This window comes from Exophiala mesophila, assembly GCF_000836275.1.
Source record: "Exophiala mesophila strain CBS 40295 unplaced genomic scaffold supercont1.4, whole genome shotgun sequence".
NCBI classification, from domain to species: Eukaryota; Fungi; Ascomycota; class Eurotiomycetes; order Chaetothyriales; family Herpotrichiellaceae; genus Exophiala; species Exophiala mesophila.
Window position 1 is genome coordinate 3,164,710 of NW_015622507.1, and position 22,698 is coordinate 3,187,407.

The 22,698-nt window shown below is 49.6% G+C and overlaps 8 protein-coding genes across 10 annotated transcripts; 5 read left to right on the forward strand and 3 right to left on the reverse strand.

Annotated features, from left to right (window-relative positions):
• Nucleotides 1-59: 59 nt before the first annotated feature.
• PV10_06247 (uncharacterized protein) lies at nucleotides 60-5,483 on the forward strand. Its single transcript, XM_016371019.1, has one exon. The coding sequence runs from the start codon at nucleotides 342-344 to the stop codon at nucleotides 5,370-5,372; it is 5,031 nt and encodes a 1,676-aa protein (XP_016223312.1). The 5' UTR covers nucleotides 60-341; the 3' UTR covers nucleotides 5,373-5,483.
• A 353-nt stretch (nucleotides 5,484-5,836) lies between these two features.
• PV10_06248 (uncharacterized protein) lies at nucleotides 5,837-7,382 on the forward strand. Its single transcript, XM_016371020.1, has 3 exons — nucleotides 5,837-6,404; nucleotides 6,521-6,626; nucleotides 6,738-7,382. Exons 1-3 carry the CDS (start codon nucleotides 6,238-6,240, stop codon nucleotides 6,810-6,812), a joined length of 348 nt encoding a protein of 115 aa, XP_016223313.1. The 5' UTR covers nucleotides 5,837-6,237; the 3' UTR covers nucleotides 6,813-7,382.
• Nucleotides 7,383-7,605: 223 nt separating this feature from the next.
• On the reverse strand, nucleotides 7,606-10,039 carry PV10_06249 (uncharacterized protein; the record flags this gene model as incomplete). Its single annotated transcript, XM_016371021.1, has 10 exons — nucleotides 7,606-7,865; nucleotides 7,951-8,025; nucleotides 8,124-8,284; nucleotides 8,392-8,502; nucleotides 8,563-8,886; nucleotides 8,946-9,145; nucleotides 9,229-9,322; nucleotides 9,393-9,602; nucleotides 9,677-9,705; nucleotides 9,776-10,039. Coding segments are annotated over 10 exons (1,556 nt in total), but the record flags the coding sequence as incomplete, so codon positions are not given.
• Nucleotides 10,040-10,910: 871 nt separating this feature from the next.
• Nucleotides 10,911-12,930, forward strand: PV10_06250. 3 transcript variants are annotated; one of them, XM_016371022.1, is made up of 9 exons: nucleotides 10,911-11,151; nucleotides 11,209-11,409; nucleotides 11,464-11,505; nucleotides 11,565-11,631; nucleotides 11,687-11,727; nucleotides 11,778-12,002; nucleotides 12,057-12,390; nucleotides 12,455-12,537; nucleotides 12,586-12,930. In XM_016371022.1, the coding sequence occupies exons 2-9, from the start codon at nucleotides 11,243-11,245 to the stop codon at nucleotides 12,632-12,634; spliced, it is 1,008 nt and encodes a 335-aa protein (XP_016223315.1). In that variant the 5' UTR covers nucleotides 10,911-11,151; nucleotides 11,209-11,242; the 3' UTR covers nucleotides 12,635-12,930. The 3 variants fall into 3 exon arrangements, with proteins under 3 accessions (XP_016223315.1, XP_016223316.1, XP_016223317.1); XM_016371023.1 differs by having other exon boundaries at nucleotides 11,793-12,002; XM_016371024.1 differs by having other exon boundaries at nucleotides 11,209-11,505; nucleotides 11,793-12,002.
• A 331-nt stretch (nucleotides 12,931-13,261) lies between these two features.
• PV10_06251 (uncharacterized protein) lies at nucleotides 13,262-14,876 on the forward strand. The gene has a single exon (XM_016371025.1). It carries the CDS (start codon nucleotides 13,359-13,361, stop codon nucleotides 14,667-14,669), a length of 1,311 nt encoding a protein of 436 aa, XP_016223318.1. The 5' UTR covers nucleotides 13,262-13,358; the 3' UTR covers nucleotides 14,670-14,876.
• Nucleotides 14,877-14,970: 94 nt separating this feature from the next.
• On the reverse strand, nucleotides 14,971-16,706 carry PV10_06252 (uncharacterized protein). Its single transcript, XM_016371026.1, has one exon. It carries the CDS (start codon nucleotides 16,565-16,567, stop codon nucleotides 14,987-14,989), a length of 1,581 nt encoding a protein of 526 aa, XP_016223319.1. The 5' UTR covers nucleotides 16,568-16,706; the 3' UTR covers nucleotides 14,971-14,986.
• Nucleotides 16,707-16,973: 267 nt separating this feature from the next.
• On the forward strand, nucleotides 16,974-19,334 carry PV10_06253 (uncharacterized protein). Its single transcript, XM_016371027.1, has one exon. The coding sequence runs from the start codon at nucleotides 17,262-17,264 to the stop codon at nucleotides 19,287-19,289; it is 2,028 nt and encodes a 675-aa protein (XP_016223320.1). The 5' UTR covers nucleotides 16,974-17,261; the 3' UTR covers nucleotides 19,290-19,334.
• A 59-nt stretch (nucleotides 19,335-19,393) lies between these two features.
• On the reverse strand, nucleotides 19,394-22,611 carry PV10_06254 (uncharacterized protein). Its single transcript, XM_016371028.1, has one exon. The coding sequence runs from the start codon at nucleotides 22,280-22,282 to the stop codon at nucleotides 19,406-19,408; it is 2,877 nt and encodes a 958-aa protein (XP_016223321.1). The 5' UTR covers nucleotides 22,283-22,611; the 3' UTR covers nucleotides 19,394-19,405.
• Nucleotides 22,612-22,698: the final 87 nt, after the last annotated feature.

Below are 22,698 nucleotides of genomic sequence, written 5' to 3' on the forward strand. Positions count from 1 at the left end.
CCCAACTACTAGCACTCACATGTTCCTTGTGGCCAAGTAATCTCAATTGTGCCTGACAGGCACGACGTTTCTCATGTCACTGTCAAACGCCATCTAATAAGAGACGACAGGAACACTCGTCAGGGTCCACTGTGTCCTCATATCTTTGATATAACAGCCCCCTAAACTTCGTCTCAGATTCACTGTTATAGGCCAAGGGATCCCCAACAAAGTACCCATTGACCAAAGGCACCCTTGCTTCCGGATCGCGTGAGCATGAAGCCCTGAAATCTTCTAAGAGTTCCTCTCCCATATGGCCTTGGTCTATTCGCAACGACCTCCTTTGACGCGTCATCGGCGCGATGAGCAGTGATCCCAAAGCCGTCCGCCGCTACCATGCCGGAGTGGAAAGGGCTCTGGGTCTATTCGATGCTTCCAATGAATGGGCAGACTACATAGCATTCTTGAGTCGTCTTGCAAAGTCATTGCAAGCGTCGCCGCCCGGTGCCGATGTCCCACTGAAATCTACCCTGGCCAAATATCTGGCCCTTTGCTTGAAGCCCTCGCTTCCAGCAGGAGTTCATCAGAAAGCGCTCGAATTGTATGACTTGATATTCAGCCTGTTGGGCAAAGATGGACTATCAAGAGACCTGGCGATTTGGCTTCCAGGATTCTCACAAACCCTGACATTTGCATCGCTCACCACCAGGCCACTGTTTTTGTCATTGTATGACGAGCATTTGCTGAGATTGCCAAGTCAGACTATCCGGCCCGCCCTCAGAGCGATAATACTATCCCTTTTGCCTGGCATTGAAGAAGAAAACAGCGAAGATTTCGAGCGCACCCTGAAAACGTTCAATCAATTGCGCCACCTCTTCGCCCAAGATGGAATTGAAGAATTCTTCTGGCAAAGCTTTTTCCTCGCATCCATCACCAGTGTCAACAAGCGTCCAGGTGCGCTGGTGTATCTCACGCGATACCTGCCGAAGTTGGGACCGCAGAGGAGTGCTTCCAGAGACGACAGTGCCCAGTCAGCAAGCGATGACCCGTCAATACAGGCTATCAAGTCAGTCACTACTCCGGAACCAGGTCTACTCCTTCGGTGTTTTGCAACTGGACTTCAAGACGAACAGCCACTGGTCCAAAGGGGCTTTCTTGATCTGTTGGTGACACATCTTCCTCTCAACTCCTCAATTCTACAGACCCAAGTCGTTTCGCAAGATTTGGACCTTCTTGTGACTGCAGCTCTCTCGGTGGTACTGAAAAGAGACATGAGTTTGAACCGAAGACTCTGGTCGTGGTTTGTGGGTCGTGAAGACAAGAGAGAGGGATCGACCGATTTACCAACAGCAGCAACCGGTGTCATTTCATCACCGATTTCTCCGCAAATGACGACTTCAACCCCATCGAAGCAAGACTACTTTTCAGAGTATGGCCTCAAGTCAGTGGTGCGAAGTTTGGAGAAGATGCTTAGCAAGCAAGCTCCAGTGCCTGCCGAACGCGCTCGTCCGTTTCGTATTATGCTGTCTTTGATGGATCGGTGGGTGATTGGACGTCAACCTGTTGATGCTTTGTTCATCCCAGCCATGCGAGACCTTCAGAAATATCAAACAAAAGCTCCCTCACAGTCGTCTTTTGACGAAGTCTTCCGAAGCGCCAACGTCTTCTTTGACGCGACAGAACCTCACTTTGTCGCCAGTCAATTGTATACCCTACTACGAAATGGAGACCTTGACCTTGTGGAGTTTATTGTGTCTAATTTCAGCCTGCAAGAGGAAGACATGACAACCACACATCTGCCGATACTGTGTTTAGTCATGTCTCAGATGATTAGCGAGAAATTATCTGAGGCAGAGAAGGCCATGAACGGAAACAAATCCGCCATATCAACAGTGCAACTGGCCAAGCTATTGGATGGCCTCATTGCAGCAATGCCATTGGGAAATAGAAGTTCCCCGTCAGAACAAACCACCAGCAATATGGATGAGGCGTGGAGATCCAAGATAAGCGAGTACTATGATAGGTCTGCAAAGGTCCAATCAAGCAAGACATCCGATATCAGCCCAGCATTGATTGCTCAAACCTTACTCGGAAGCCTGGGCGAAGCACTCTTCAGCAGTCTATCTCAAGCAGAGGCTCAACCACTTGTGCCAGTATTGACAAACGCTCTTCTGAACCTGATAGCAAGAGTGGAAAACCACGAAGCCCTACGCAAGATTCGAGTTGGCACAAAGTTGAGGCAGAATCTCGAGGTCAAGAAGCCAAATTTAATCATCCAATACGAGTCTACACGAACAACTGCAAAGATTTTGGATGCACTTCATGCATTCGACAAGAAGATGTCGACAATTACAGAGCACGATATTCTGACAATCATCCCCACTCTCGTCTCTCAGTTCTGGGAGGTGCTGCTGCCGTCCACTCCACAATTCCACGTTGAAGCAGTCGACCAAATTTGGAATCTTCGCTACATCTCGAGGGGCCTTCTTCTGGTTGACAGCAAAATCACCGAGTTCATGAGTGGGACATCCGATTTTGACGATCAGATGGCGCGCTTTTCCACATTATGGATGCACACAAGATTCCCAGAAGTGACTGTGGAATTTTTCTCCGCCGACAAGCGTGAAAGTGAAGCAGAAATCCCATGGGCTCTACTGCATTATCCTGTACTAGGCATGCTTGACGCAGCAGAAAGCAACCAAACAGAAGATCCACGCCGGGTCTGGTTAGGCAATCTACCGTCATTGAGGCCAATCTTCAAAATAGTCTACACCGAGGCTGCACAAGAGAACTCCGACTTACAAATGTCCCAACTAAGTTTGTTCCGCATTCACAAGGTCCTCAGCATTGCTCGTCAATCTGATTCACAGCGTCAGGACTTCTTTGGAGCTGAAGGGTTTACAGACACGATTTTAGATATGTGCACGGAGATTTTGTCAAGTCGCAGCGACCGCAAAGGCCCTGCTAAGACAGCCATGTCTATATTGCGTTTGATCACGGACGAGGCTGATCTGCGGGGGAAATCGGCACTGATGGATTTTATGGTTCAACAGTTGTCCGAGCCATCAGAAGAAAATCCTCTGCAGGAGAGTATTCTGGAGACCTTACAAGGCGTTTTCGCAAAGCCGAATTCAGAACCACCTCCAAGTGACCTTTTGCCGGTCCTAATCGCGGGTATCTCATCCAACCAGGTTGACTATACGATTGACAAGTGGATTGCTCTGCTTTGCAACATTCTGCCACTCTACTCAACCCAGATATTGTTCGCTCATATGTTGAAGCTTACGGCATGTTTCTGTGATCGGACGAAGTGGTACTTTGAGGCGATCCAGACCCTGTATGGACGACCAACCACCATCAACCCAAGCGATGACGATCTCCGGGACCGATCTGCAAAGAACCCCGAAAAGTCGATCAACAACCTCCTTGCTGGGTTGGAATACGTTCTTGCGAGGGCGCACACACATTTGGCGGATCAGAGCACTGGAGCGGACCCCGGCACGGTAGCGGCACCTGATGCGACGCAATCTCGTTCAATAGCCAACAATCGGCTGACTGTGATTCTATGCATGCAAGATACTATCAAACTTTGTGGCGAGATCTGGGCTTGGAGAATCGTCAGACGACCGGCCAATATGATTGGTGATAGTAGATCGTTCAATTACATCTCATCACGACTGCGAACGAGGACACGACGGATTCTGGAGAACTTGGCAGATGCTGAACCACAAGAGTGTCTTGAAACTCTGATGGGTTTGTGGACCGAAACAGCAAGAGAGGGAACTGAGCAAGATGCCACGTTAAACTTGATGCAAAGCCTCGATGGAGCCCGGCCGAAGTTCATGATGCCAGCAACATTCAATGCAATCTACAACCGTACCAATCCCTCGGCTCTCGACCAGACTCAGAAGTCGAGTCTGTCGGTTGATGTCAATGCCACAGAACTGATGGCGTTTCTAATTGCTTACACTCGAGCACTAGAAGATGATCTTCTAGAGGAGATCTGGACCGACTGTACGGCATTCCTTCGAGAGGTGTTGGCGAATCCAATGCCCCACCGTCAGATTCTGTTGAAGCTTCTGGAGTTTGTGGCCGTCATGTGCGAAAAGATGGAAAACACCAACTTTGGAGAGGTGTCCAAAATGCGAAGAGAGTTGTCCGACCTGTGTGCGCGACTGTTCACCGCGATATTTACCATCAAACCCGTGGGAACGGAGACATTACCACAGAGACTCTCAGAGGAGTCGAAGCGTTCGACAGATTCCATGACTTTGCGACGACAAAAGAATTCGTTGACTGTGGGAAACACAATTGAAATCCTATGTGAATCTCTCCCGGTCATAACCAACATGCTAGGCGATTCGGATCGCCTTAACACGGCGATATCTGGGATCGCAGTCCACATCACAGGACCAGCGCTCCGATCACGACAATTTCCGCAAACTTTGAGTGTCGACATCCTTCGACTGTTGCAAATGCTGTCGAGATCTCAGCCAAACAATAAAGTGTGGAGAAAGGATATCATGGATGCTTTCAATGACGGCAAATTCTTCCAGAGTCCAGTTGCCCTGTTTGAAGCTGGGTGGCTAGGACTGATCAGACAAGTGCTGATACCAGAAAAAGGATTATTTGGAGACATCTTGTCGCGGTTGACACTTCCGACAACAGCGGGGATCATGTTTGGGGTAGGTGCCTCGGCAGCAAGAACAGAGGCCGACAGAAGGACACAGTTGTTACTCAAGAGAATTTCTGTCCTTCTCATCGCTGGCGAGACAGATGCATTCGTGTCGGAGGTGGGACAGATTGTTCGCAAAGTGGAAGAGCTTTTGACGGCAACTGCGGTATCCTCGCCGTCTTCAGCAACAAGGGCGGACATTTATACACTATTGCGGGCCATGGCTCTGTCCTTCTCTGAAGCTCAACTGGTGGGAATCTGGCCGATTGTGGATGCCGAGCTCAGAGAACTGTTTGATGTCAAAGAGAAGGAAGACGACACAATAAGCTTTACCGAGAGTTCACTGTTGCAAGGAGCGAAATTACTGGATCTTCTTCTTCTGCTCAAGCCCGAAGAATTTCAGTTGCACGAGTGGTTATTTGTGACGGACACGATCGACGCGATCCACCCACCTCACGGATTCACATCTTCAGCACTGGCGGATGCCTTGGGGACGCAAACATCAGCAAGGGAAGTCGAGTTGCCCGTGGTGAAAAGTGGTACACTCAAGAAACCATGGCTATGCAATGATGGTCGGAAGGTGGATGACACACAAAGTCTGCTACGACCATTTTTCCGACAGTTGAGCATCCATGCCTTTGAGGATACCTACAATCTAGAGGAGGTTGATATCGAGGCATGTCGAAAGGACCTTTTGATCGACTTGTTCACAGAGTAGGAGACAAGGAACAGGTCTGACTTGGGGGTACCGTGTGGCTTGACTAATGAGGTACGCTCTAGAGCAGACATGAGGTATTTTCAAACGAATATTTAAGCATTTTATTCCGCGAACCCCTGTGCTAAATCTGCATACGGAGTACGGAGTCGTAATAAATTCGTGAAGGTGAATTGCCGAATATCGCCGTGGCCACAAGCGTGTCGCGGCACGTGTCGGAGAGATGTCCTCTTCGGAAGGGGAAGGGGGAAGGTACGGCGTTTGATGTTGTTTGTGGGTTGAAGTATTATGATGCGCCGTAGATACAATTTTTGCAGGTGTGGCAGGGAGATTTGGGAGAGTGTTAGGATCATCAACTGCACTTTACACTTCCGTGGGAACAAGATCACCGGATCCGAGTACTTTGCGGTAGATGCCAACGGCTGACCGAGGTCCGTAGCCGTCCCGTTTGCATACTCTCGTACATTATTATCCTCACCACCAACATTGGGCTGCAAACCTGCCAAGACACCCCTTGTACGCCGCCCCAGTTTCCCACCTACGGAGTACAAGCCTACAAACGTGGAGACGGTTTTGTGAGGAAGGAACCACTGGAAACCTCACAGTGGCAGCTTCCCTCCGCCACCAACCAATCGCAGCATCGCAACGCCTGCCTCTCACATCTGCCCATTCCCCTACCCGACATTACCCATTCACTCTATTTCTCAAGTTGATATTTCTATCCATTCCCACCTAATCCCTCCCCCGTTGGCATTTCCCTCGCACAGCTCTTCCTCGTCAGCACTGGTTTCATCTACAGCATCGCGAATCACCAGTTCAACACCTTCCACACGTCCCGCTACCTCCCCAGTTATCCCACTTCGCAGCTATGGCGTCACGCCTCCTTCCGCGCTTCGCCTCCGCCTCCCGCACCCTCCGAGCTCCCACCACCTCCCCATTCCTCTCCAGATCATTCCAGACATCCTCTAGAAGATATCAAGAAGCTGTTGCTGCGACTCCCGTGGTCAAGAAGCCTGTGGGCGCTTTCAGAGGGGGGTGAGTGATTTCCAAATTCCAACAACAGTCGTGCACACGACTCGTTTAGCTCGAGCTTGATTCTATACAAATACTGCGGAAGTGGATAGTTCATGGCTAACGTTCACTCTCTCTAGACTCTTTGGCTTTCTCCTGGGAACCACACTTGCTGGCGCCTCGGTCTACTATTACATCCTCGAGGAGTACAAAGTTTCCAACGAGCTATTGACAGAAGATATCTACGTACGTACATAGACCCCCGGCATAGCTTGCTCTGCGTCGCCCATACGACAGACTACCGCCTGGCTACTCCTAGTCACTTACTTGGTCCCATCATTCTAACCTACTCGATAGGCCCTTCAAGCAGCCATCCAAAGACTCCACTCGTACGTCTCGGAACTGGAGAACAGAATAGGACAACAGAAATGAATTGAGACGAACAACTTGACCGTTCGATCGGAGCGGCGACCACTGCTCCTCGATTGAAAATGCCAACACTAAAAGAGCCGAGACGAGACAAGATGGATTGATTCATGGTACTCGGTGTGGTGTCTTTACCGGATTGAGCACGTCCGGATGTGCTGGAATTGCACCTCTACTTCAGATATCCCGCCTCCAGGTTTGAGCCTTTGAGCGTTGTAAAATCAAAAATATATTGGGTTGCGTTCACTGTTTCCAGTTGGTTTCCAGCTGGTGACTGTCTTGTTCTATGTCCGTCGAACTCCTGTCAAACACACTGGCTCGGCCATGGGAGTGACTAGGAGAATTTCTGATGCCGAAACGGCGCCGGATCTGCCGCGGAGTTCCACGAGTCTTTCTGAAAATCTCACCAAGACTTCGACAGCCTTGCAGAGTGTCGCCAAGGCTGCCGTGTGTTTGCTTTTGGGAGACGCGCACGTGCGAGTTGAGGCGACGCGGCATGACAGACTGATTGAGAAGTAGCAGCAAACAAAAATAGGAGTATTTGGTATTATATGGAAAAGTGATTGCAGCTCTTAATGTGACGTGACCCTGACCTTTGTGTACTGTTGTATCGTCTACTTCTGCCAGCAGAAGATAGTCAATCAGGTCTGTGAAGAATTGACAGTCGCACGATGCCGCCCCAACTTTGGCACTTCCTGTTGCCGCTTTTATATTCTTGAACTCGTGACAGCTCACCACCTTCTACTCCATCTTCTCGTTCACAAGTAATTCAGTAAGAATAAAATATATATGAAAATTCCTTGCTACCACCAACTACGATTATATGACTATACCTAAGGAACATATCGATTCATGGGATAAGGTACTATATATTCGTTAGGTGGGTGACAGTGACGGCTCCTCAATCTAAGTAGATTGATTCTCTCATTCCATTCCAGCAACGACAGTAATAGTACCTAGTACCTACCCTCTCAAACAGGCACTGGAGTCACCACCGCTTTCAAATGCGGACCTAAATACTCTGGCAAGAAACAATCACGCCACTTTAATTCTTTCGGACTAGAAGAACACCATCGAATCAGCTTTAGGTAGGTAGGTAGGTAGGTAGGTAGGTAGGTAGGTAGGTAGGTAGGTAGGTACATACGTCGATGGATCAAGCTTAAGCTCGAATTTGCGAAAAACATGCGCGAATGCTAGATATAACTCTGCCCATGCCAAACTGTACGAGTTACGTCGTCAGTGTTTGTTATTCTGTCTGCGATGATTCATTTCCCTTGGAGTAAAAAGGGAGGGATTGAGGGGACTTAATGTACTAACTTCAATCCAAGACAACTTCGAGGTCCACGTGAAAAACTCACGAGCCATCGGTCGAGTTTTTTACCATTTTCATTCAACCAGCGGTCAGGACGGAATTCGTCGGGAGATTCGAATATTTCGCCGTTGCGGTGGATGAAGTGGCTGCTCATTTCGACGACGGACTAGAGAGAGGAGATGAGAATGCATTGGATTAGGTGATTGAGTAAGGTAATTGGGTAAATATAACGTTTGGGATAGAATAGGATAGTAAGGGATGGGAATGACATACACCTCCTGGTATAAATCTCTCAGATAGAGTAACTCCACCACCCGGTACGACTCGAGGGAGTGGAGATGCAACTCCAGGCGACATCCGTAGAGATTCTTTGATCGTGGCAGTCTAAGAATAGGTTCCTCGGGGTTAGCGAGCGTAGCGAGAGAGAATTCGAATGAAACTTACAAGATATGGCAGCTTTTGAAGCATGTCATACGAAGGCACTTGCTCCAGAGTCGGCCATGCTTCGTGTAACTCGGTCTTGATGTTCTTGTAAACCTGTGGATTATTCAAGATAAGAAAACATCCATGCATGAGTGTCGTTCCTGTGGTATCAGCACCCCCAAACATCAAAGCTTGAGATTCTTCATATAAACTACCATGATCAGGAATCGAGCGATCAGGGTATAGTTCAGGTTTAAGAAGTTCGTGGTATATCGTCGTTGAGTGGGGCAGTTTCTTCAGATTGTCTGGGTCGCTGGTTATATCTTGGATTTGCTTTTTGAGAACCTAAGGGAAGTAAGTTTCTTGGTTGAGCCCAGAATATACTTCAAGGCAATTGAACTAACCTGCTGGAGATCAACGAGGCCGGAGGTAGCGGGACTGACGACCCTCGATATCTTAGGCGGACAATTGATAATCATGTTTTTGTACATGGACGAATGTTTGAATCGGACAAATACAGGTAAAGATGCGTCCATGGCGAGAATGATGGGAGCTTCGTGATTTGGTGCATTGATGGCGTCCACGGAATTGCCAAAGCAGAGGTCTAAGTAAGGTAGGTAACTGGTTAGGCCTGATCTTCGAAAAAGACTCTTCGGGCAAGCATATGCGACTTGGGGCCGGACCTACAGGTAATGATATCAATTGACATGCACCGAAATGCATAAAATAGATCAATAGGTCGATCCGCGGCCCTGGAAAATGATTCACAAAGGCCAACCACCTAGGGGAGATGGGTCTATCAGATTTCCCTTTCTCAAGTGAATCTTGCCTCTGAATGGGGATTGACTCGCCTTTTCTTGAATGAGACCTTCTGCCTCTTGGATTGCTTTCTTGGAGAAGACTCGAGAGAGGATATCCTTCCTGGCTTTGGCGTCTTTATATTCCAAGTATCCGAAGGAAGATCGGTCCTCCCCGAAACTGTGGTACAGTGATTGTTCTTTGTCCCAACGATTGGTCGCATTGTAAATCTCATGGTATGTGTCTGGGCGTGAGAAGTGTAACTTTTGATTCATGAGTATGAACTTGGTGGTTGAGGTAGCTATAAACTCTCCAGGATCATTCTAGGAAGACACACCTCATTTGGACCAACCCGAACGACATCACCTGGAATAGGTTCTCATAGTCAGCAACAATATATTTCTACACTTACAATTGCAGGTCTTATCCTACCTACCGTATTGACGATGAAGCTTTTCCAAGGTATGTACAAAGGACGATCTGGCAACGACGTCGATATATGCTTTGTAAAGACTAGTGACAGCAGCGATGTTTGGGCCGGGAAAGGCGGCCAATGGGTGGAAGTAGAGGTTATACACAACGCGATATGCAAGCCCAAGCAAGCCAAGAGACAATAACATCACAGACCATTCAGATATGCCGAAGTCATACATCTTGTTGACAAAGCCTTCGAATATTGGAGACATGGTGGATGGCATGGGTTGTAACAGGCTGCTTGCCTGCGGTGAGATGAAATGGGGACACAAGATCCTTTTAAGCGAGGAAGAGGCACATGTCGGGTGACAACACACAAACCTGCGTCCTCCTTCGACATACCTACCTAAGGTAGGTGGCACGGTGGGTAGGTAGGTAGGTATGTACGGAGTACGAGTAGATGCGTGGGTCTAACGCTGGGCTAGTAAGGATGAGGGACATAATCTAGTGTACTCCGTAGAGATTGAGTTCTTAAGTGGCAGGATATTTTGGAAACAAAATCACTATATCGAGTCTAGACGATGTTTAGCGATTTGAGATGGCGTCAGAAGAACATAACATCACTGGGTAGGTACAATAGCAATAGAAATTCAGGCCACGTTCAGTGGATACGCCGTTAAAGCCACCCGCTTTTAGGGTGTGAACTCGTATGCTTCTGACGGGAACTTCTGATGTAGTCTCCGTGCATTGTGGGCTCTTCTTGGCCTGAATTGGCAAAAGCAAGATACAAAGTTGACAGAGGACAGAGAGCAAATATGTAACATATGACTGGCTACTGATAGTACCGAAGAGTTAGCAGAAACCACGTAGCTTGCCAATGCATTGATGGCGGATCGGTTGACGAAGTCGCCACGAGGCAGGTCGATAGGTAGTTGGTGGACAACTCACCCCCCGAAAACACCAAAGACCAGTTACAAAGTCAGGCGTACCAGGGTAAGACACAATCAATTGGTTAGGCTATCTTCTCCGCCTACGAATACTCCGTAGTTCCAACCAACAACAGGGTACGGGCCGACGGCGCTCCACTGGCTTAATTGTTCTATTCCACAAATGGAATGAGGGTTTTCTCTCTTTCTCTCTAGCATTGACCGGATCAGTCATGCTGCAGCTCACGACACTTGTCGGAACATGTCCCCGTTCGCTAGGCGTTGTTTTCAAACATACTCCGAAGAAGAATTTGAGCCGTGAATCCACTCGTTTGTGATATAACGTGTCGTGTCGCTGCGGGATTGAACTCTGCAAAAAGTCATGTCAGATCTTGCAATTCTGCTTCATTTCTGTGACTAAAACATGGCTAATAATCCAGATCAGCAGGAAGGGAACCCGGAAATTCTCATTGTACGTCTGTTGACTAGTTAACATGAACAGAGGACACTCACCTGACGTCGCAAATAGGATACATCATTCGATAATGACTCTACACTAGGCGATGACAGTTCCACGTGTGAACAAGTTTCTCTCCTTGGCCCATCTTGCCGACCCAAATGCTAACCATCTTCGCTGTGATAGAGAGTTCGACTCCCTGAGGAGCAGTATCTATAACTATCGATATGCCAATGGTCGTCGATATCATGCGTATCATGCAGGTTCTTACTGGTGCAGTCTTAGAACCTCGCCTCACCTCAAATGCTAGCTAACATCGATATCAAGGGGACCAAATGACGAGAAAGCCATGGAACACCTTGATATAGGGTAGATACATAGGGTTTTCTTGGAACTTAATTGATGATGTTGCTCTAACTGACCCATAGACATCATCTCTACACGCTCCTTCTCGAAGGGAAGCTTCATCTCGCCCCGCTTGGGGATAATACACAGGTTTGCCATTGTTTACATCCCAACAAGCGCCACAGACTGATACGGAAGATTTAAGAATGTGCTCGACGTTGGGACAGGAACTGGAATATGGGCAATGTTCGTAGACAACCCCCCGTTCTTGGGTATGGATCGATGGATGATTAAAGATTATTATTGCACAGAAACTTCGCCGATCAAAATCCCTCGTCGAATGTCATTGGAACCGATCTATCACCCATCCAACCAACATGGGTTCCACCAAATCTGTCCTTTGAAATCAGTGACTGCTGCGAAGAATGGCCTTATAATGACGACACCTTCGACTTCATTCACGTGCGGGGCATGTACGGCAGTGTTGCCGACTGGGATGCATTTTACAAGGAAGTTTTTCGGTAAACGAGGAAAAATCGTCTCGTCTTCCAGAAACATTGTTGACCTTCTCTCAGGTGTCTGAAGCCAGGAGGATATGTGGAACAGGTCGAGCAATCAGTTGTGCCCAAGTCATTCGACGGAACCACCGACGGGACAATTTTCGAGGAGTGGGGAAAAGTCTCACTTGAAGCAGGAGACGCGTTTGGAAAATCTTTACGTATTGTGGACGAGTCAGGCGAGTTCATGCGCCGAGCAGGCCTTGAGAGTGTCACCGAGAAACGATTCCATTGCCCTGTTGGCAACTGGCCAAAGGACAGTCGTCTCAAAGAAGTTGGTTCGTACAACCGCCTTCAGTGGGAAGAAGGGATCGACGGTTGGTCCATGATGCTTCTTACCAGCATACTCAATGTAGGTCTTCCGAAGGAAGCCTCTTCTCTTGGTTTCAACACCGGATACTGACCTGTGAGTTTAGTGGAGCCGAGAAGAAGTCGAAGTGTATCTGGCTAGAATGAGAACTGGCCTACGTACCCGGGGAATCCATGCCTACCAAGACATGTATGTTCTCGTCTCTGAACAATGGACTTATGAACTGACTTTCTAAAGGACTGTGGTATGGGGTCGAAAACCAGAGTCAAAACCAGAGTCAAGTTAGGACGGGGATTTAGCCATAGACCCCTCACGAATTTCGTTCTTTTCGGATTACTCTTCCCGTATACGCCTCTTATAACGACGACAAGAGTCGTTCGCCTGTGGCGAGCTTTCCCGCGAGAGAGCTTGGTATTTTCTTCCAAGCTCGGGGACTTTTTATTGATTAACGAAGTGGCGTCTACGCCACCACTGGGGGATACACCTGCGAGCTTGTTGGAAGCAGTGATTGCAGCTACTTTAGTGCCACTAAAAGCGGTTCACGACATAATGAGAAATACGAGTGTTAGTCCAGGCGTCCAAGTCTATAGACAGTTTTCCGTAGATGACTTTCGAGGTGATGAAACTGGGGAAATGGGGCCATCTCCCGAACCATTTGGTCACGGTTTCGAGGAGTCGATGGTCGAAAGGTCCTGATATGATACTGCCTACTAGAGATCTCCCTCTTGTGTCTAGTATAGAGCCCTCCCTCTTATATGTAGTAGGCAGATATGGTAGTAAAAGGGAAAGAGCGCCTGAGGCTCAACGGCGGAATTCCATCCCCCGCAGGTCTTGGCGGTCAGTGACAACTTTCTAAAATCCATCTCAAGACAAGGCAATGTTTCTTCAGGACCTTATTCTCGTTCGTACCCAACCGACATTGCCAAAGTATAGGGCCACATCCTCATATCTCCAATCTCACCCCTCTCCATCCCCCCTCCTCCTTCCATTCTTTCGATGCACATATCACCATGCCACTCATTGAAGAATTACCAGTAACAACAAACCACCACCGAGCCACCCACGGCTGGACCTACGTACCCGACATTAGCTCGTCTCTCCTCAATCCTCCACCTCCTCCCGCAAGTGGCGCGTCATCCTCCTCTGCCGCCGCAGCGCTGAAATCACGGAAACGGGGACGCGATGGCGTCGCCAAAGCCAAAGAAGCCACCGCAACATCTAGAACAGGAACATCATCACCCTTTCAGAAATTGTCGGCGAAACAGGAAAAGGCCATCCAACAACGGTTAAACGACCTGAACAAAGAGAATGCTCGAGACATGCACATCCCCATTCCCAAACGAGAGGCTGGCCCCCCTGGATCAGCCAGGGCCAAAGACCGTAAACCAACTTCCAGTGTCAGGCGCATCCTCGCATATAGCCGCACTTTTCAACATTATCTCGCCGATGAGGAGGCTGGTGTCAATGTCTATGGCAACGCGGGGACTGCTGCCGCCGCAGCGGCGGCAGCGGCATCTGCTGCAAGTGGGAGTGTAGCTCAGGCAACACTGGGCAGGAAGGGCGATGCTAAATTAGGGTCGAAGAAGAAGACAACGAGCGCGAAAACTGCGGCAGGAGGCAAGAAATCCGGGACTTCGAATACAAAGCAATCTGGCGGGCTTGATGTTCCTCCAACACAGGCAGTACCGACATCGACACCGGCCTCGACGTCCATCAAAGCTGAGCCGGATACAGACAAACCCCAGTCCATGGAGACGGGCGATGTCGACATGACAGATGCACCGAATCCATCGACCACTGCTACACCGAATAATGTCGGAACTTTAGTACAACAACCATCACAATTACAATCACAGCCGCAACCGCAACCTCAGATAAATCAACAAGACGCCACAGCACCTCCTCCCGCTGTTCCATCAACATCACAAACAGAACAGCCACCACCGTCGTCAACACAACCTCAACCCCAGCCCCAGTCCCAACCACCACCACCACGCATCCCCTCCCCATCCCTGGACTCGAATCCCCTCCTCAAAACCCTCCATCTCCCACTCCGAGCCTCGACACGACTCATTACACATCTCCTCTCAGAACCACCACTATCCTACCTAGAAGCACGGGCCAAACCACTAGAATATTCTTCCACGACCATCCAACCCACCGGCACCAACACGCTGATGGCCAAACCGGCCCGACACTTTTGCGTCATTTGTGGATATTGGGGTAAAGTCCGGTGTGGAAAGGGGTGTGGCGATAGGGTTTGTGGGCAGATGGAGTGTTGGAGAGCGCATGAAGGGGTTTGCACTTTGGGGGCGTATTGAACGAGGCATGGAGAGATGGAGAGATGGAAGGAAGGATAGACTTTTGGGTTTAACCATGAGGATATCATATTTGTGTTCTTGAGTTGCTGGGTGGATGATGATTACCATGACATGACACGAAACGTAATGATCACGACGGGTTGCATGCCGAGTACTGTATATTAATTAGTTATTGTAAGATCAAATCGGCGGTCTTTGTTCTACGCCACTTGTAATCAAAAAGTAGAAGACTCCAAGACTCGGGGTATTTTCATTATAGCTATCTCTCATCATGATGCTCCAAAACGAGAGATATACGAAATCCAGTTCAAAGGACATCATCCTCTGCGGTGTCCACAGACTCCACAAATGCCGGCATCCCCAGAGTTCAAATACCGAGACTGACTTTGTCGACATGCAGGACTATTGCACGACCATGCACGAGGGTCCTTTTGAATGTCGAGCACGTGGGCGCAGGCCAGACATGTACCGTTGAGAGGCGGGTTTTCCAGTGAGCATATCGGACACGTGGTCAATGAGGAGGTGGCGGATTTTATGGCTATATCGGGTCTTAAAGGAGAAGGAGTTTTGGAGTCGACTTTGTCAGCGGTTGAGGTCGACGTGGTCGTTGAAATTTCCGGCTGATGTTGATCAATGCTTGGAACTCTCTGCCCACGGGCGCCTAATCTTGACTCTGATGGTGAAGAGCTCTTCTTGTTAGTATTGGCTTGATCATTCTCACTTGTCTTGGTGTATGTCTCTTTTCGTCCATCGTAATCGTCTCGGTGTCCGATAGAGCGCCCAGAAAGGAAATAGTTTGATTGTGGATCGGAGTCGTCAGATCCGACACATGCTGGTGTTGTGACAGTCTGCCGTATTGGTTTGAAAAAACGATCGAGGTTTTCCAGTTCGGTCATTTCTTGTTTGACATTGACGTCGTCGGTATCCTCGTCTTCACATACCGGGACCATACTTCCGCCCTTGCTGTCGAGTAATTGATTACCGTTCACATCCAAGGCGTCTGCCAGATCTCCATCTACGTCTTCGGCTTTGCCATAATCGTCGTCTTCACTTCCAGTCTCAGTGCCATTCTCGTCCTCTTCTTGTCGTTGCTGTTTTTCCAGCGTCTCCACTTCTGCCTTGTTGGAACCAAATCGAGCCAACGCCGCAGCTGCTCGTAACTCTCTCCCTCGCTTGCTCTGAGCCACACGAGGTTTGCCACCAAGGGGACCTTTACGGTTGATTTCGAGCGCAAAGCGTCGATCTTCATCTTCGCCGAGGGATGTGCCATTTTTCCCAAATTTTTTCTCGATTCGGCGGTCACGTTTCTCCTTCCAGGTGAGGTCTTGAGTTATGGCTTTGCGCTTCCTCCGGCGACTGCGATATGTTCCTCCACATAAGGGCAACGCTGCAACCTCCTCACTGCTGAGGATGTTGTTTCCCATCACGGCACCCATCTCGTCCAATCTCTGGCCACGACCCCAAAATCCATCCCCAGTGTATCCAATATCCCAGAGAGCCTTCATCTCACCGGCATAGAGATTCCTGGTGTGCCAGAACATCTTGCCATGGTTCATGTGTGAATTATGGGCCAGTTCATGCATCATGACCATCTGCACCATGGTAAAAGGAAGCCATGCGCCACTTCGACTTTGGAGCACCAATTGAACAACTTCGCCATTGTTGAAATTCCGCCCTACGAATTCTCGGTTTGGTTCATACTCTTCTAACGTGGTGACAGAAAGGTAGTGTTTCTTCATGAGGGGAAGGCATTGTGCAGCGATGGCTCGAAGGAAAGTATCGGCCAGGTCGTATTCGGCTTGGGCGGCGGGTGGTCGGGGTAGTGGTTTGATGAAGACGATACGGTCATTGGGGTGAGAGGACTTTTGATGGTTCAGTCGGAGGGTGTTTAAAGGCATAGCGGAGGTGTGAAGGAGAGAGTGTGTACCCACACACACATGGTCAAGTATCGGGTGATGTTACAAGTTGAAGGGCGAGTGTCGAATGTGAGTGTGAGTGTGAGTGTGAGTGAGTGTGAGTGTGAGTGAGTGTGAGTATCGCAGGAAAAGATCATCAAAATTGACGATGGCAAATATGGAAAGTACTAAAAGTCGGTTGCTCTTGCCCCTCCACGGCACAACACGTGCAAGAATGCAAGACGGAAGGCGCGATGCGCGTAGACTCAAACCATATGACGTCAACAATGGTTACGAAATCACGTGGTAGACCCTGACGCCGTTGGATGCCAAGACCATCAACCGAGGCTGAACCTGAATCTGACATGTTTTCTCTCTCCAGTTCTCTCCAACCTCATGCGTCCCCCGTCTTCTGACTATCCACTCACACCACTCCACCCTTCTCATTGCCGAACCTCACTCCGAATCAAGTAAGTCAGGCTGAAGCATGGGGAAACCCCAAAGCCCAAGCCCAAGACCATCCTCGCCGAAGTGATCTGTGAGAAATCATCGTCCTGGAAGAATCACGGAGAATTCCCCAAATCCAAGGCTTGTATTTATTTCAGACAACAATTCACACGACCTGGTATACTTTATATAAACACATTTAGGGTCTAAGATCGTCTATTCAGGTTAGGCCAAGCAGTCCATCTTCACCATGGCTGGGTTGAAGGCTTCCTCGTCGAGTTCAGGATTCTTTCAGGCTCTGCCTAAAGTGCCACCACAATACTCCTCACCTGAACCGAATAGTCAAAACAAACATGAGGCATCAGACGACGCCGTCCTATCACGAGTTCTCTCAATCTACCTTCCGAGTCCATTGCCTCAACATATCCAGAGCCATTTACACAACTTCTCCCGACTAGTCCTCTCGCCGTCAACTCTTCAATACACGGTCGATTGCGATACAGACTTGCCGACCATTCACCAGCTGACCACATTTGGAGAGGAGAACAAGGTCGCGCCGTTGCGCACGAGTGAAGGATGGCGCATGTTGAAATTGATCGAAACTAAAGCAGGCGTCGTAGGCTATGGATATCCTCAATCAGGAATACCACTGGAATTCAACCGTCGCGTCCATCAATACGCAACCCTTCATCTATGGCACGGGTCGGCAGCTGTAGCAACATGCCCAATGGCCATGACAGATGGCGCTGCCGCCCTCTTAAGAAGACACATTGATGATTCTGATGGCGATCAACCCGGTCGAGCCAAGGTCCTGCGCGACTCATACTCTCGACTCGTCTCCCTAGACCCCGAAACGTCGTGGACAAGTGGCCAGTGGATGACGGAACGAACTGGCGGAAGTGACGTCCGAGGCACTGAAACTGTCGCACGTCGACTCACACAGTCCGAGCTCGACGCAGACTCTGTGGCCCGCCGAGACAAGGACGCTCACGGTCAACCACTTGGACCCTGGACAGTCGATGGTTTCAAATGGTTTTCCAGCGCCACCGATGCCGATATGGCAGTTCTACTCGCCCAAACCGACAAAGGATTGAGTGCATTCTATGCACCATTGCGTCGACAAACCGGCTTGTCCCCCTCCACGGCTCCTTCAACTCTGACCACACAGGCCTCGGATGTGCCCACCGAGATGAACGGTGTGCGTATCCAGCGACTGAAAAACAAACTAGGCACCAAAGGAGTCCCCACGGCCGAGCTCGAGTTGAAAGGCATGCGAGCCTATCTAATTGGAACCCAAGGACAAGGTATCAAGGAAATCAGCTCCATTCTCAACATCACTCGCCTGCACACCGCCGGTGGCGGCACAGGGACCTTAGCACGCGCCCTCGCCGTGTCCCGCGCATACACCCAAGTCCGCAAAGTCAAAGGCACTTTCCTATCCGAAAACCCTCAACACCTGGCATGGATGGCGGGCGAAACGGTCAAATACCACGCCAATGCACACCTCTTATTTCTCGGAGTAGCACTCCTCGGCGCCAGTGAACAGTCACAACCCGCTGTAGCGTCCAACACCCCTTCAGCCACCATCATCCCTCAGGATGCCACCGCGGTCGCCAACCTCCTCCGCCTCCTCACCCCTGTCGCCAAGGCTCAATGCTCACTCAACGCCGTATCCGGCGTACGAGCCTGTATGGAATCGCTCGGCGGAGTGGGATATTGCGAGAACAACGAAGACGGCGGAGTGATGAACCTGGCACGACTACTCAGAGACACCACCGTCAACCCCATCTGGGAAGGCACCACCAGCGTCATGGCCGAAGACGTCCTCCGGGTCGTCAAGAACCCACGTGTCAAGAACAAAAACGTCCTCGACGACGTCTTGGGAACTTGGTTACGAACCGTCCTCGCCGCCGTGTCGTCCGACTTATTCAAAATCGAACTCGACATCGTTCAAACCCGCTACCGTGCTCTGAATGAACTCGTCCGTGACACCGATTCCGTCCAGCTCCATTGGCGCGGAAGAGAAGTCCTTGACCATATCGAGGCCGTGGTCTCGGCGGCTCTACTCATGTTCGACGCCACTCTCGACCAAGACGAGATCGCTGTGGCCGTCGCCCGTCGCTATGTCAAGAGTATCGCCTTACCTCGCCACAAGTTGTATAGCGACCGAAACTTTGATTTCGCCGCAGAAGTCAGACTGGATAGGTTGATTTTCTTGGGCAGATCATCATCAGCCGCGGACGCGTCGTTGGTTGCGTCATTGCAGGCGAAATTATAAAAAGAAACGGGCCTACATAGTTGGGTGAGATTTAAAAAATCGTACGACTGTACATATTTTTAACATATATGTATATATAAATATACATCACATGTTCAATACATGCAACCTTCAACTCAACTCAACTCGATAATATTCCCAACCAAACCCGCCAAAGCAGAAATATTAGCCACCGCATTCCCCGCCACTGGCCCCGGCGCCGTCAAGGCCGGGACCACAAGAACCTGATCCCCTAATCTCATCCACTCCACATTGCTAGTGAATCGGAAAGTGATACGAATATCTCTCGCCTCGGAACGAGACTGATTCTCCTCATGCTGCTGCTGCTGCTGCTGTTGTTGCTGATCATTGCCATCTTCGTCATCTTCGTCATCATCGTCGTTGTCATTGTCCCCAAGACCTTCATCACTATCAAATACAAAAACCTCACTTGAACCAGAAGAAACTCTTCTTTGTCGTCGTCGTCGTTGACGATGATGATGGTGACCATGGTTTTCTTCCGGACTTTCGTCCAAAGCGACGGCAATCACTTTAGTCGCTGCACGTATACTGTTGATATAGACAATTGCATGTCCGCCGAGGATCAAGGGTGGGGAATCGGGTCGTGAAAAGTCAGAGGCGGGGAATGAAGCTACGAATGATCGATAGCCTTGAAGAAGCGGCTGTTGCTTGTTGTTCTTATCTTGTCGGTCTGTGAGAACCATTCCTTTTCTTGCTCGGCGTAGGGATACTACTAGCTCTGAAGTTGTAATTGAATCGTGCTGTTTGACCGGCGGTGGTAGTAACAGTTCCACACCAATGGTTCCTGTTTCACCGGTGTGGATTTGAATTACCGGTAGGCGAAGATTGCGCACTGAAACAACCTGGACTTGTGCGAAACATTTGCTGTCGCCTTCCGGCTCCGAATCTGGTGATTTTTTCGACATGTGCATTCGTGAAAACGATGCGGCCAGGAGATCGGGGAGTCGGTCTGTGGGGGTATGGCCGGTAGAATACGAGTGTGATCTTTTCATTGCGTCGTCGGATTGGAAGGCAGATAGTTCGGGGTATGATGATGGTGGTGATGGTGGGAAAGGTCCTAAGCTCATGATACTTCCGACGCGAATGGTGCCTTTGGCCACATGACCACATAGCACGACGCCATGGTTCTTGGATTGATCGGTTGGTTCGGCTGAGTAGACTCGGGATGGAGGGATGCTGAAAACTTCGTCGATATGGAAGAGAGTTGATAGGTTTGGTGGTGGGTCCAGAGATAGAGATCTTGGTATTATCTCTGTTGCAACATGGACGGGTCGGAGAGATCGTAGCAGGGCATGGAGTTTTCCAATCCCAGAGGCTGAAACTGCACTGGTGAAGATAATTGGTACAGCTTTCGCATCGAAATCGGGTTTGGATCCCATTAGAGAATCAATATCGTTCTGGTCAGTTTTGGAGATTTGATTGAGTAAACGGAGAGGTTTGTCGGTATCGACATTTAGAGCTGGCTTTACTGTGTCGCCTAGCATCAATGGCCTTCTGCCAGCTGCTTTGAGAGTAGAAAGAGCTTTCGTCAGTAGAGATCTGAGACCAATTTTACTGGCTAGGTCCATTTTGGTGAATGCAATGACAAGGGGCAGTTGTAGCCTCAGGCAGACGTCGAGATGCGCCAACATAATGTCCATGTTATCAATGGGTGGGCCATGTTCGGCATCATCTTTCGTATTGGTCGCTCGGCTCAGGCTCCCCCTACGCTGCTCGTCTGCATCTGCGGCGATGCACAGCACTGTCCAGGATGGTCGCCATGAAATCAAGGCGCGGAAGGTGGATTTGGCAAACCGTGGAGATCCAGGAGAATCTGAGAAGAAGACTAGCCGTTCAGACAAGGCATGAATATCGAGCCAAGATGATACGTTTCCGGTGGCGTAGTTGATCACATGGTCCGGGTCGGAACGTTCTTTGGAAGAATATCCGATGAGCTCTTGAGCAACTGAACTGGTGATACCGGACGCGATTTCATGTCTGTGCTTGAGGAGAGAGAGTCTACTTTTGCCGCGACCATTGTCGAGTACAGAAGTCGACAGCGCGCCCAACAATGATGACTTGCCTGAGTTGGGAGAACCAACCAATGTGACACGGATCTGGTGTATAGATTCGTTCTTTCGATTCGATGCTGTCTCTTGGAGAGCGCTTTGAGCGTTGCCATGATCGACGAAGTTGGCTGTTCCCACGGGATCCGCATAATCTCGCGAGTCTGGATACACGAGTACTTCTGCCACCCAAAGATTGTCTTGCAGAGGCTTCTCTTGCTGAAAATCCTCTGCCGAGGCCAGCCATTCACATGTTCCTACGACAACCCTTCTCAAAATCTTGGTGACGCAACCAAGGCTAGATGCCATTGCACGGAGATTACCCAAGCTTTCTTGAAGTTCGTCTTCGGCCAAGCCCACCAACATGCCATCGTCTGCCACCCCAATTTCATACAGTGCACCTTGGCTTTCTTCTAAGCCGGGTAGAAGTTTGGCAGGACGCTCAGGGATGCCGAGCTTAGGAGTTGCCTCCGGTAGTAATGGCAAAACAAGGTCAGCCGTTGATGAGGAATGGAAAGGGGATGACTGTTGGAGGCGCCATAATAGCTGGGTGGTGAGTTGATGGAGTCTATGCTGACGAGCTTGGTTGACTGGCAATGAAAGGAGACGATCAGAAAGTGGCTCTGAGGTGGAAAAGGTTCCGAACGAGGATTGAAGTGACAGGCTCTGGTGCTGACCAGGGTGTAATGAGGTCGTCGATAGAGACAGAAATTTCCGTCTCGGGCGTAGAAGCAAGTGAAGCTTGTATTCTGTTGGACCATCATGACGTTCTGGCTCAAGTTTTGATATGGTGGGCATGGATCTCACATCTCCGCCGTCGAGAGCAACTTTCCGGTTGGATATCGTCTGTGGAGTTGAGGTTCCAGGGGTTGACCATGGGGAATGTATTCGAGGTGGTTCTTCCTGGTAAGTGAAGATAGAAGCCATGTTAGGGCTTGCCGGGGAGACCTCGATCTATCGCCCTACCCGAATACCGCCCACGGTGTATTGTGCCGATGTAACGAAGAATTGGAGTCAAAATATGATAAAGACAGTAGTGTTGGATGAGAGTAGTAAAGGAGCTGAGAAGTGGACATGGTTGTGAACAAGATGGGTTGTGGAGGCGATGCTAGAAGTTGTGGCAACTTGACAGGTCAGTCCTTTTATTGTAGCGAGGGCGGCACGATGGTAAGACCTCTCATGACAGCGGACCAGGCGATGTCATGGCAATGATGTGGATGGAAGTCGATGAGTATATCTGAGTCATGAGGTTGTCGAGTATACATCGAATGAGGAGAGAAGATTGATAGCACGAGGCGAGATTGAGGTTTAACAGGACTCGTTTTAGAGGCGCTATGATGCAC

Bases quoted from the DNA above. Each gene is read 5' to 3' on its own strand.
- PV10_06251 (XM_016371025.1), top strand. From the start codon at position 13,359: ATGCCACTCATTGAAGAATTACCAGTAACAACAAACCACCACCGAGCC.
- PV10_06247 (XM_016371019.1), top strand. From the start codon at position 342: ATGAGCAGTGATCCCAAAGCCGTCCGCCGCTACCATGCCGGAGTGGAA.
- PV10_06253 (XM_016371027.1), top strand. From the start codon at position 17,262: ATGGCTGGGTTGAAGGCTTCCTCGTCGAGTTCAGGATTCTTTCAGGCT.
- PV10_06252 (XM_016371026.1), bottom strand. From the start codon at position 16,567: ATGCCTTTAAACACCCTCCGACTGAACCATCAAAAGTCCTCTCACCCC.
- PV10_06250 (XM_016371022.1), top strand. From the start codon at position 11,243: ATGACAGTTCCACGTGTGAACAAGTTTCTCTCCTTGGCCCATCTTGCC. The intron at 11,506-11,564 runs GTAGATACATAG...ACTGACCCATAG, and splicing joins ATGGAACACCTTGATATAGG to ACATCATCTCTACACGCTCC. The intron at 12,391-12,454 runs GTAGGTCTTCCG...CTGTGAGTTTAG, and splicing joins TTCTTACCAGCATACTCAAT to TGGAGCCGAGAAGAAGTCGA.
- PV10_06254 (XM_016371028.1), bottom strand. From the start codon at position 22,282: ATGGCTTCTATCTTCACTTACCAGGAAGAACCACCTCGAATACATTCC.
- PV10_06248 (XM_016371020.1), top strand. From the start codon at position 6,238: ATGGCGTCACGCCTCCTTCCGCGCTTCGCCTCCGCCTCCCGCACCCTC. The intron at 6,405-6,520 runs GTGAGTGATTTC...CACTCTCTCTAG, and splicing joins GTGGGCGCTTTCAGAGGGGG to ACTCTTTGGCTTTCTCCTGG. The intron at 6,627-6,737 runs GTACGTACATAG...CCTACTCGATAG, and splicing joins TATTGACAGAAGATATCTAC to GCCCTTCAAGCAGCCATCCA.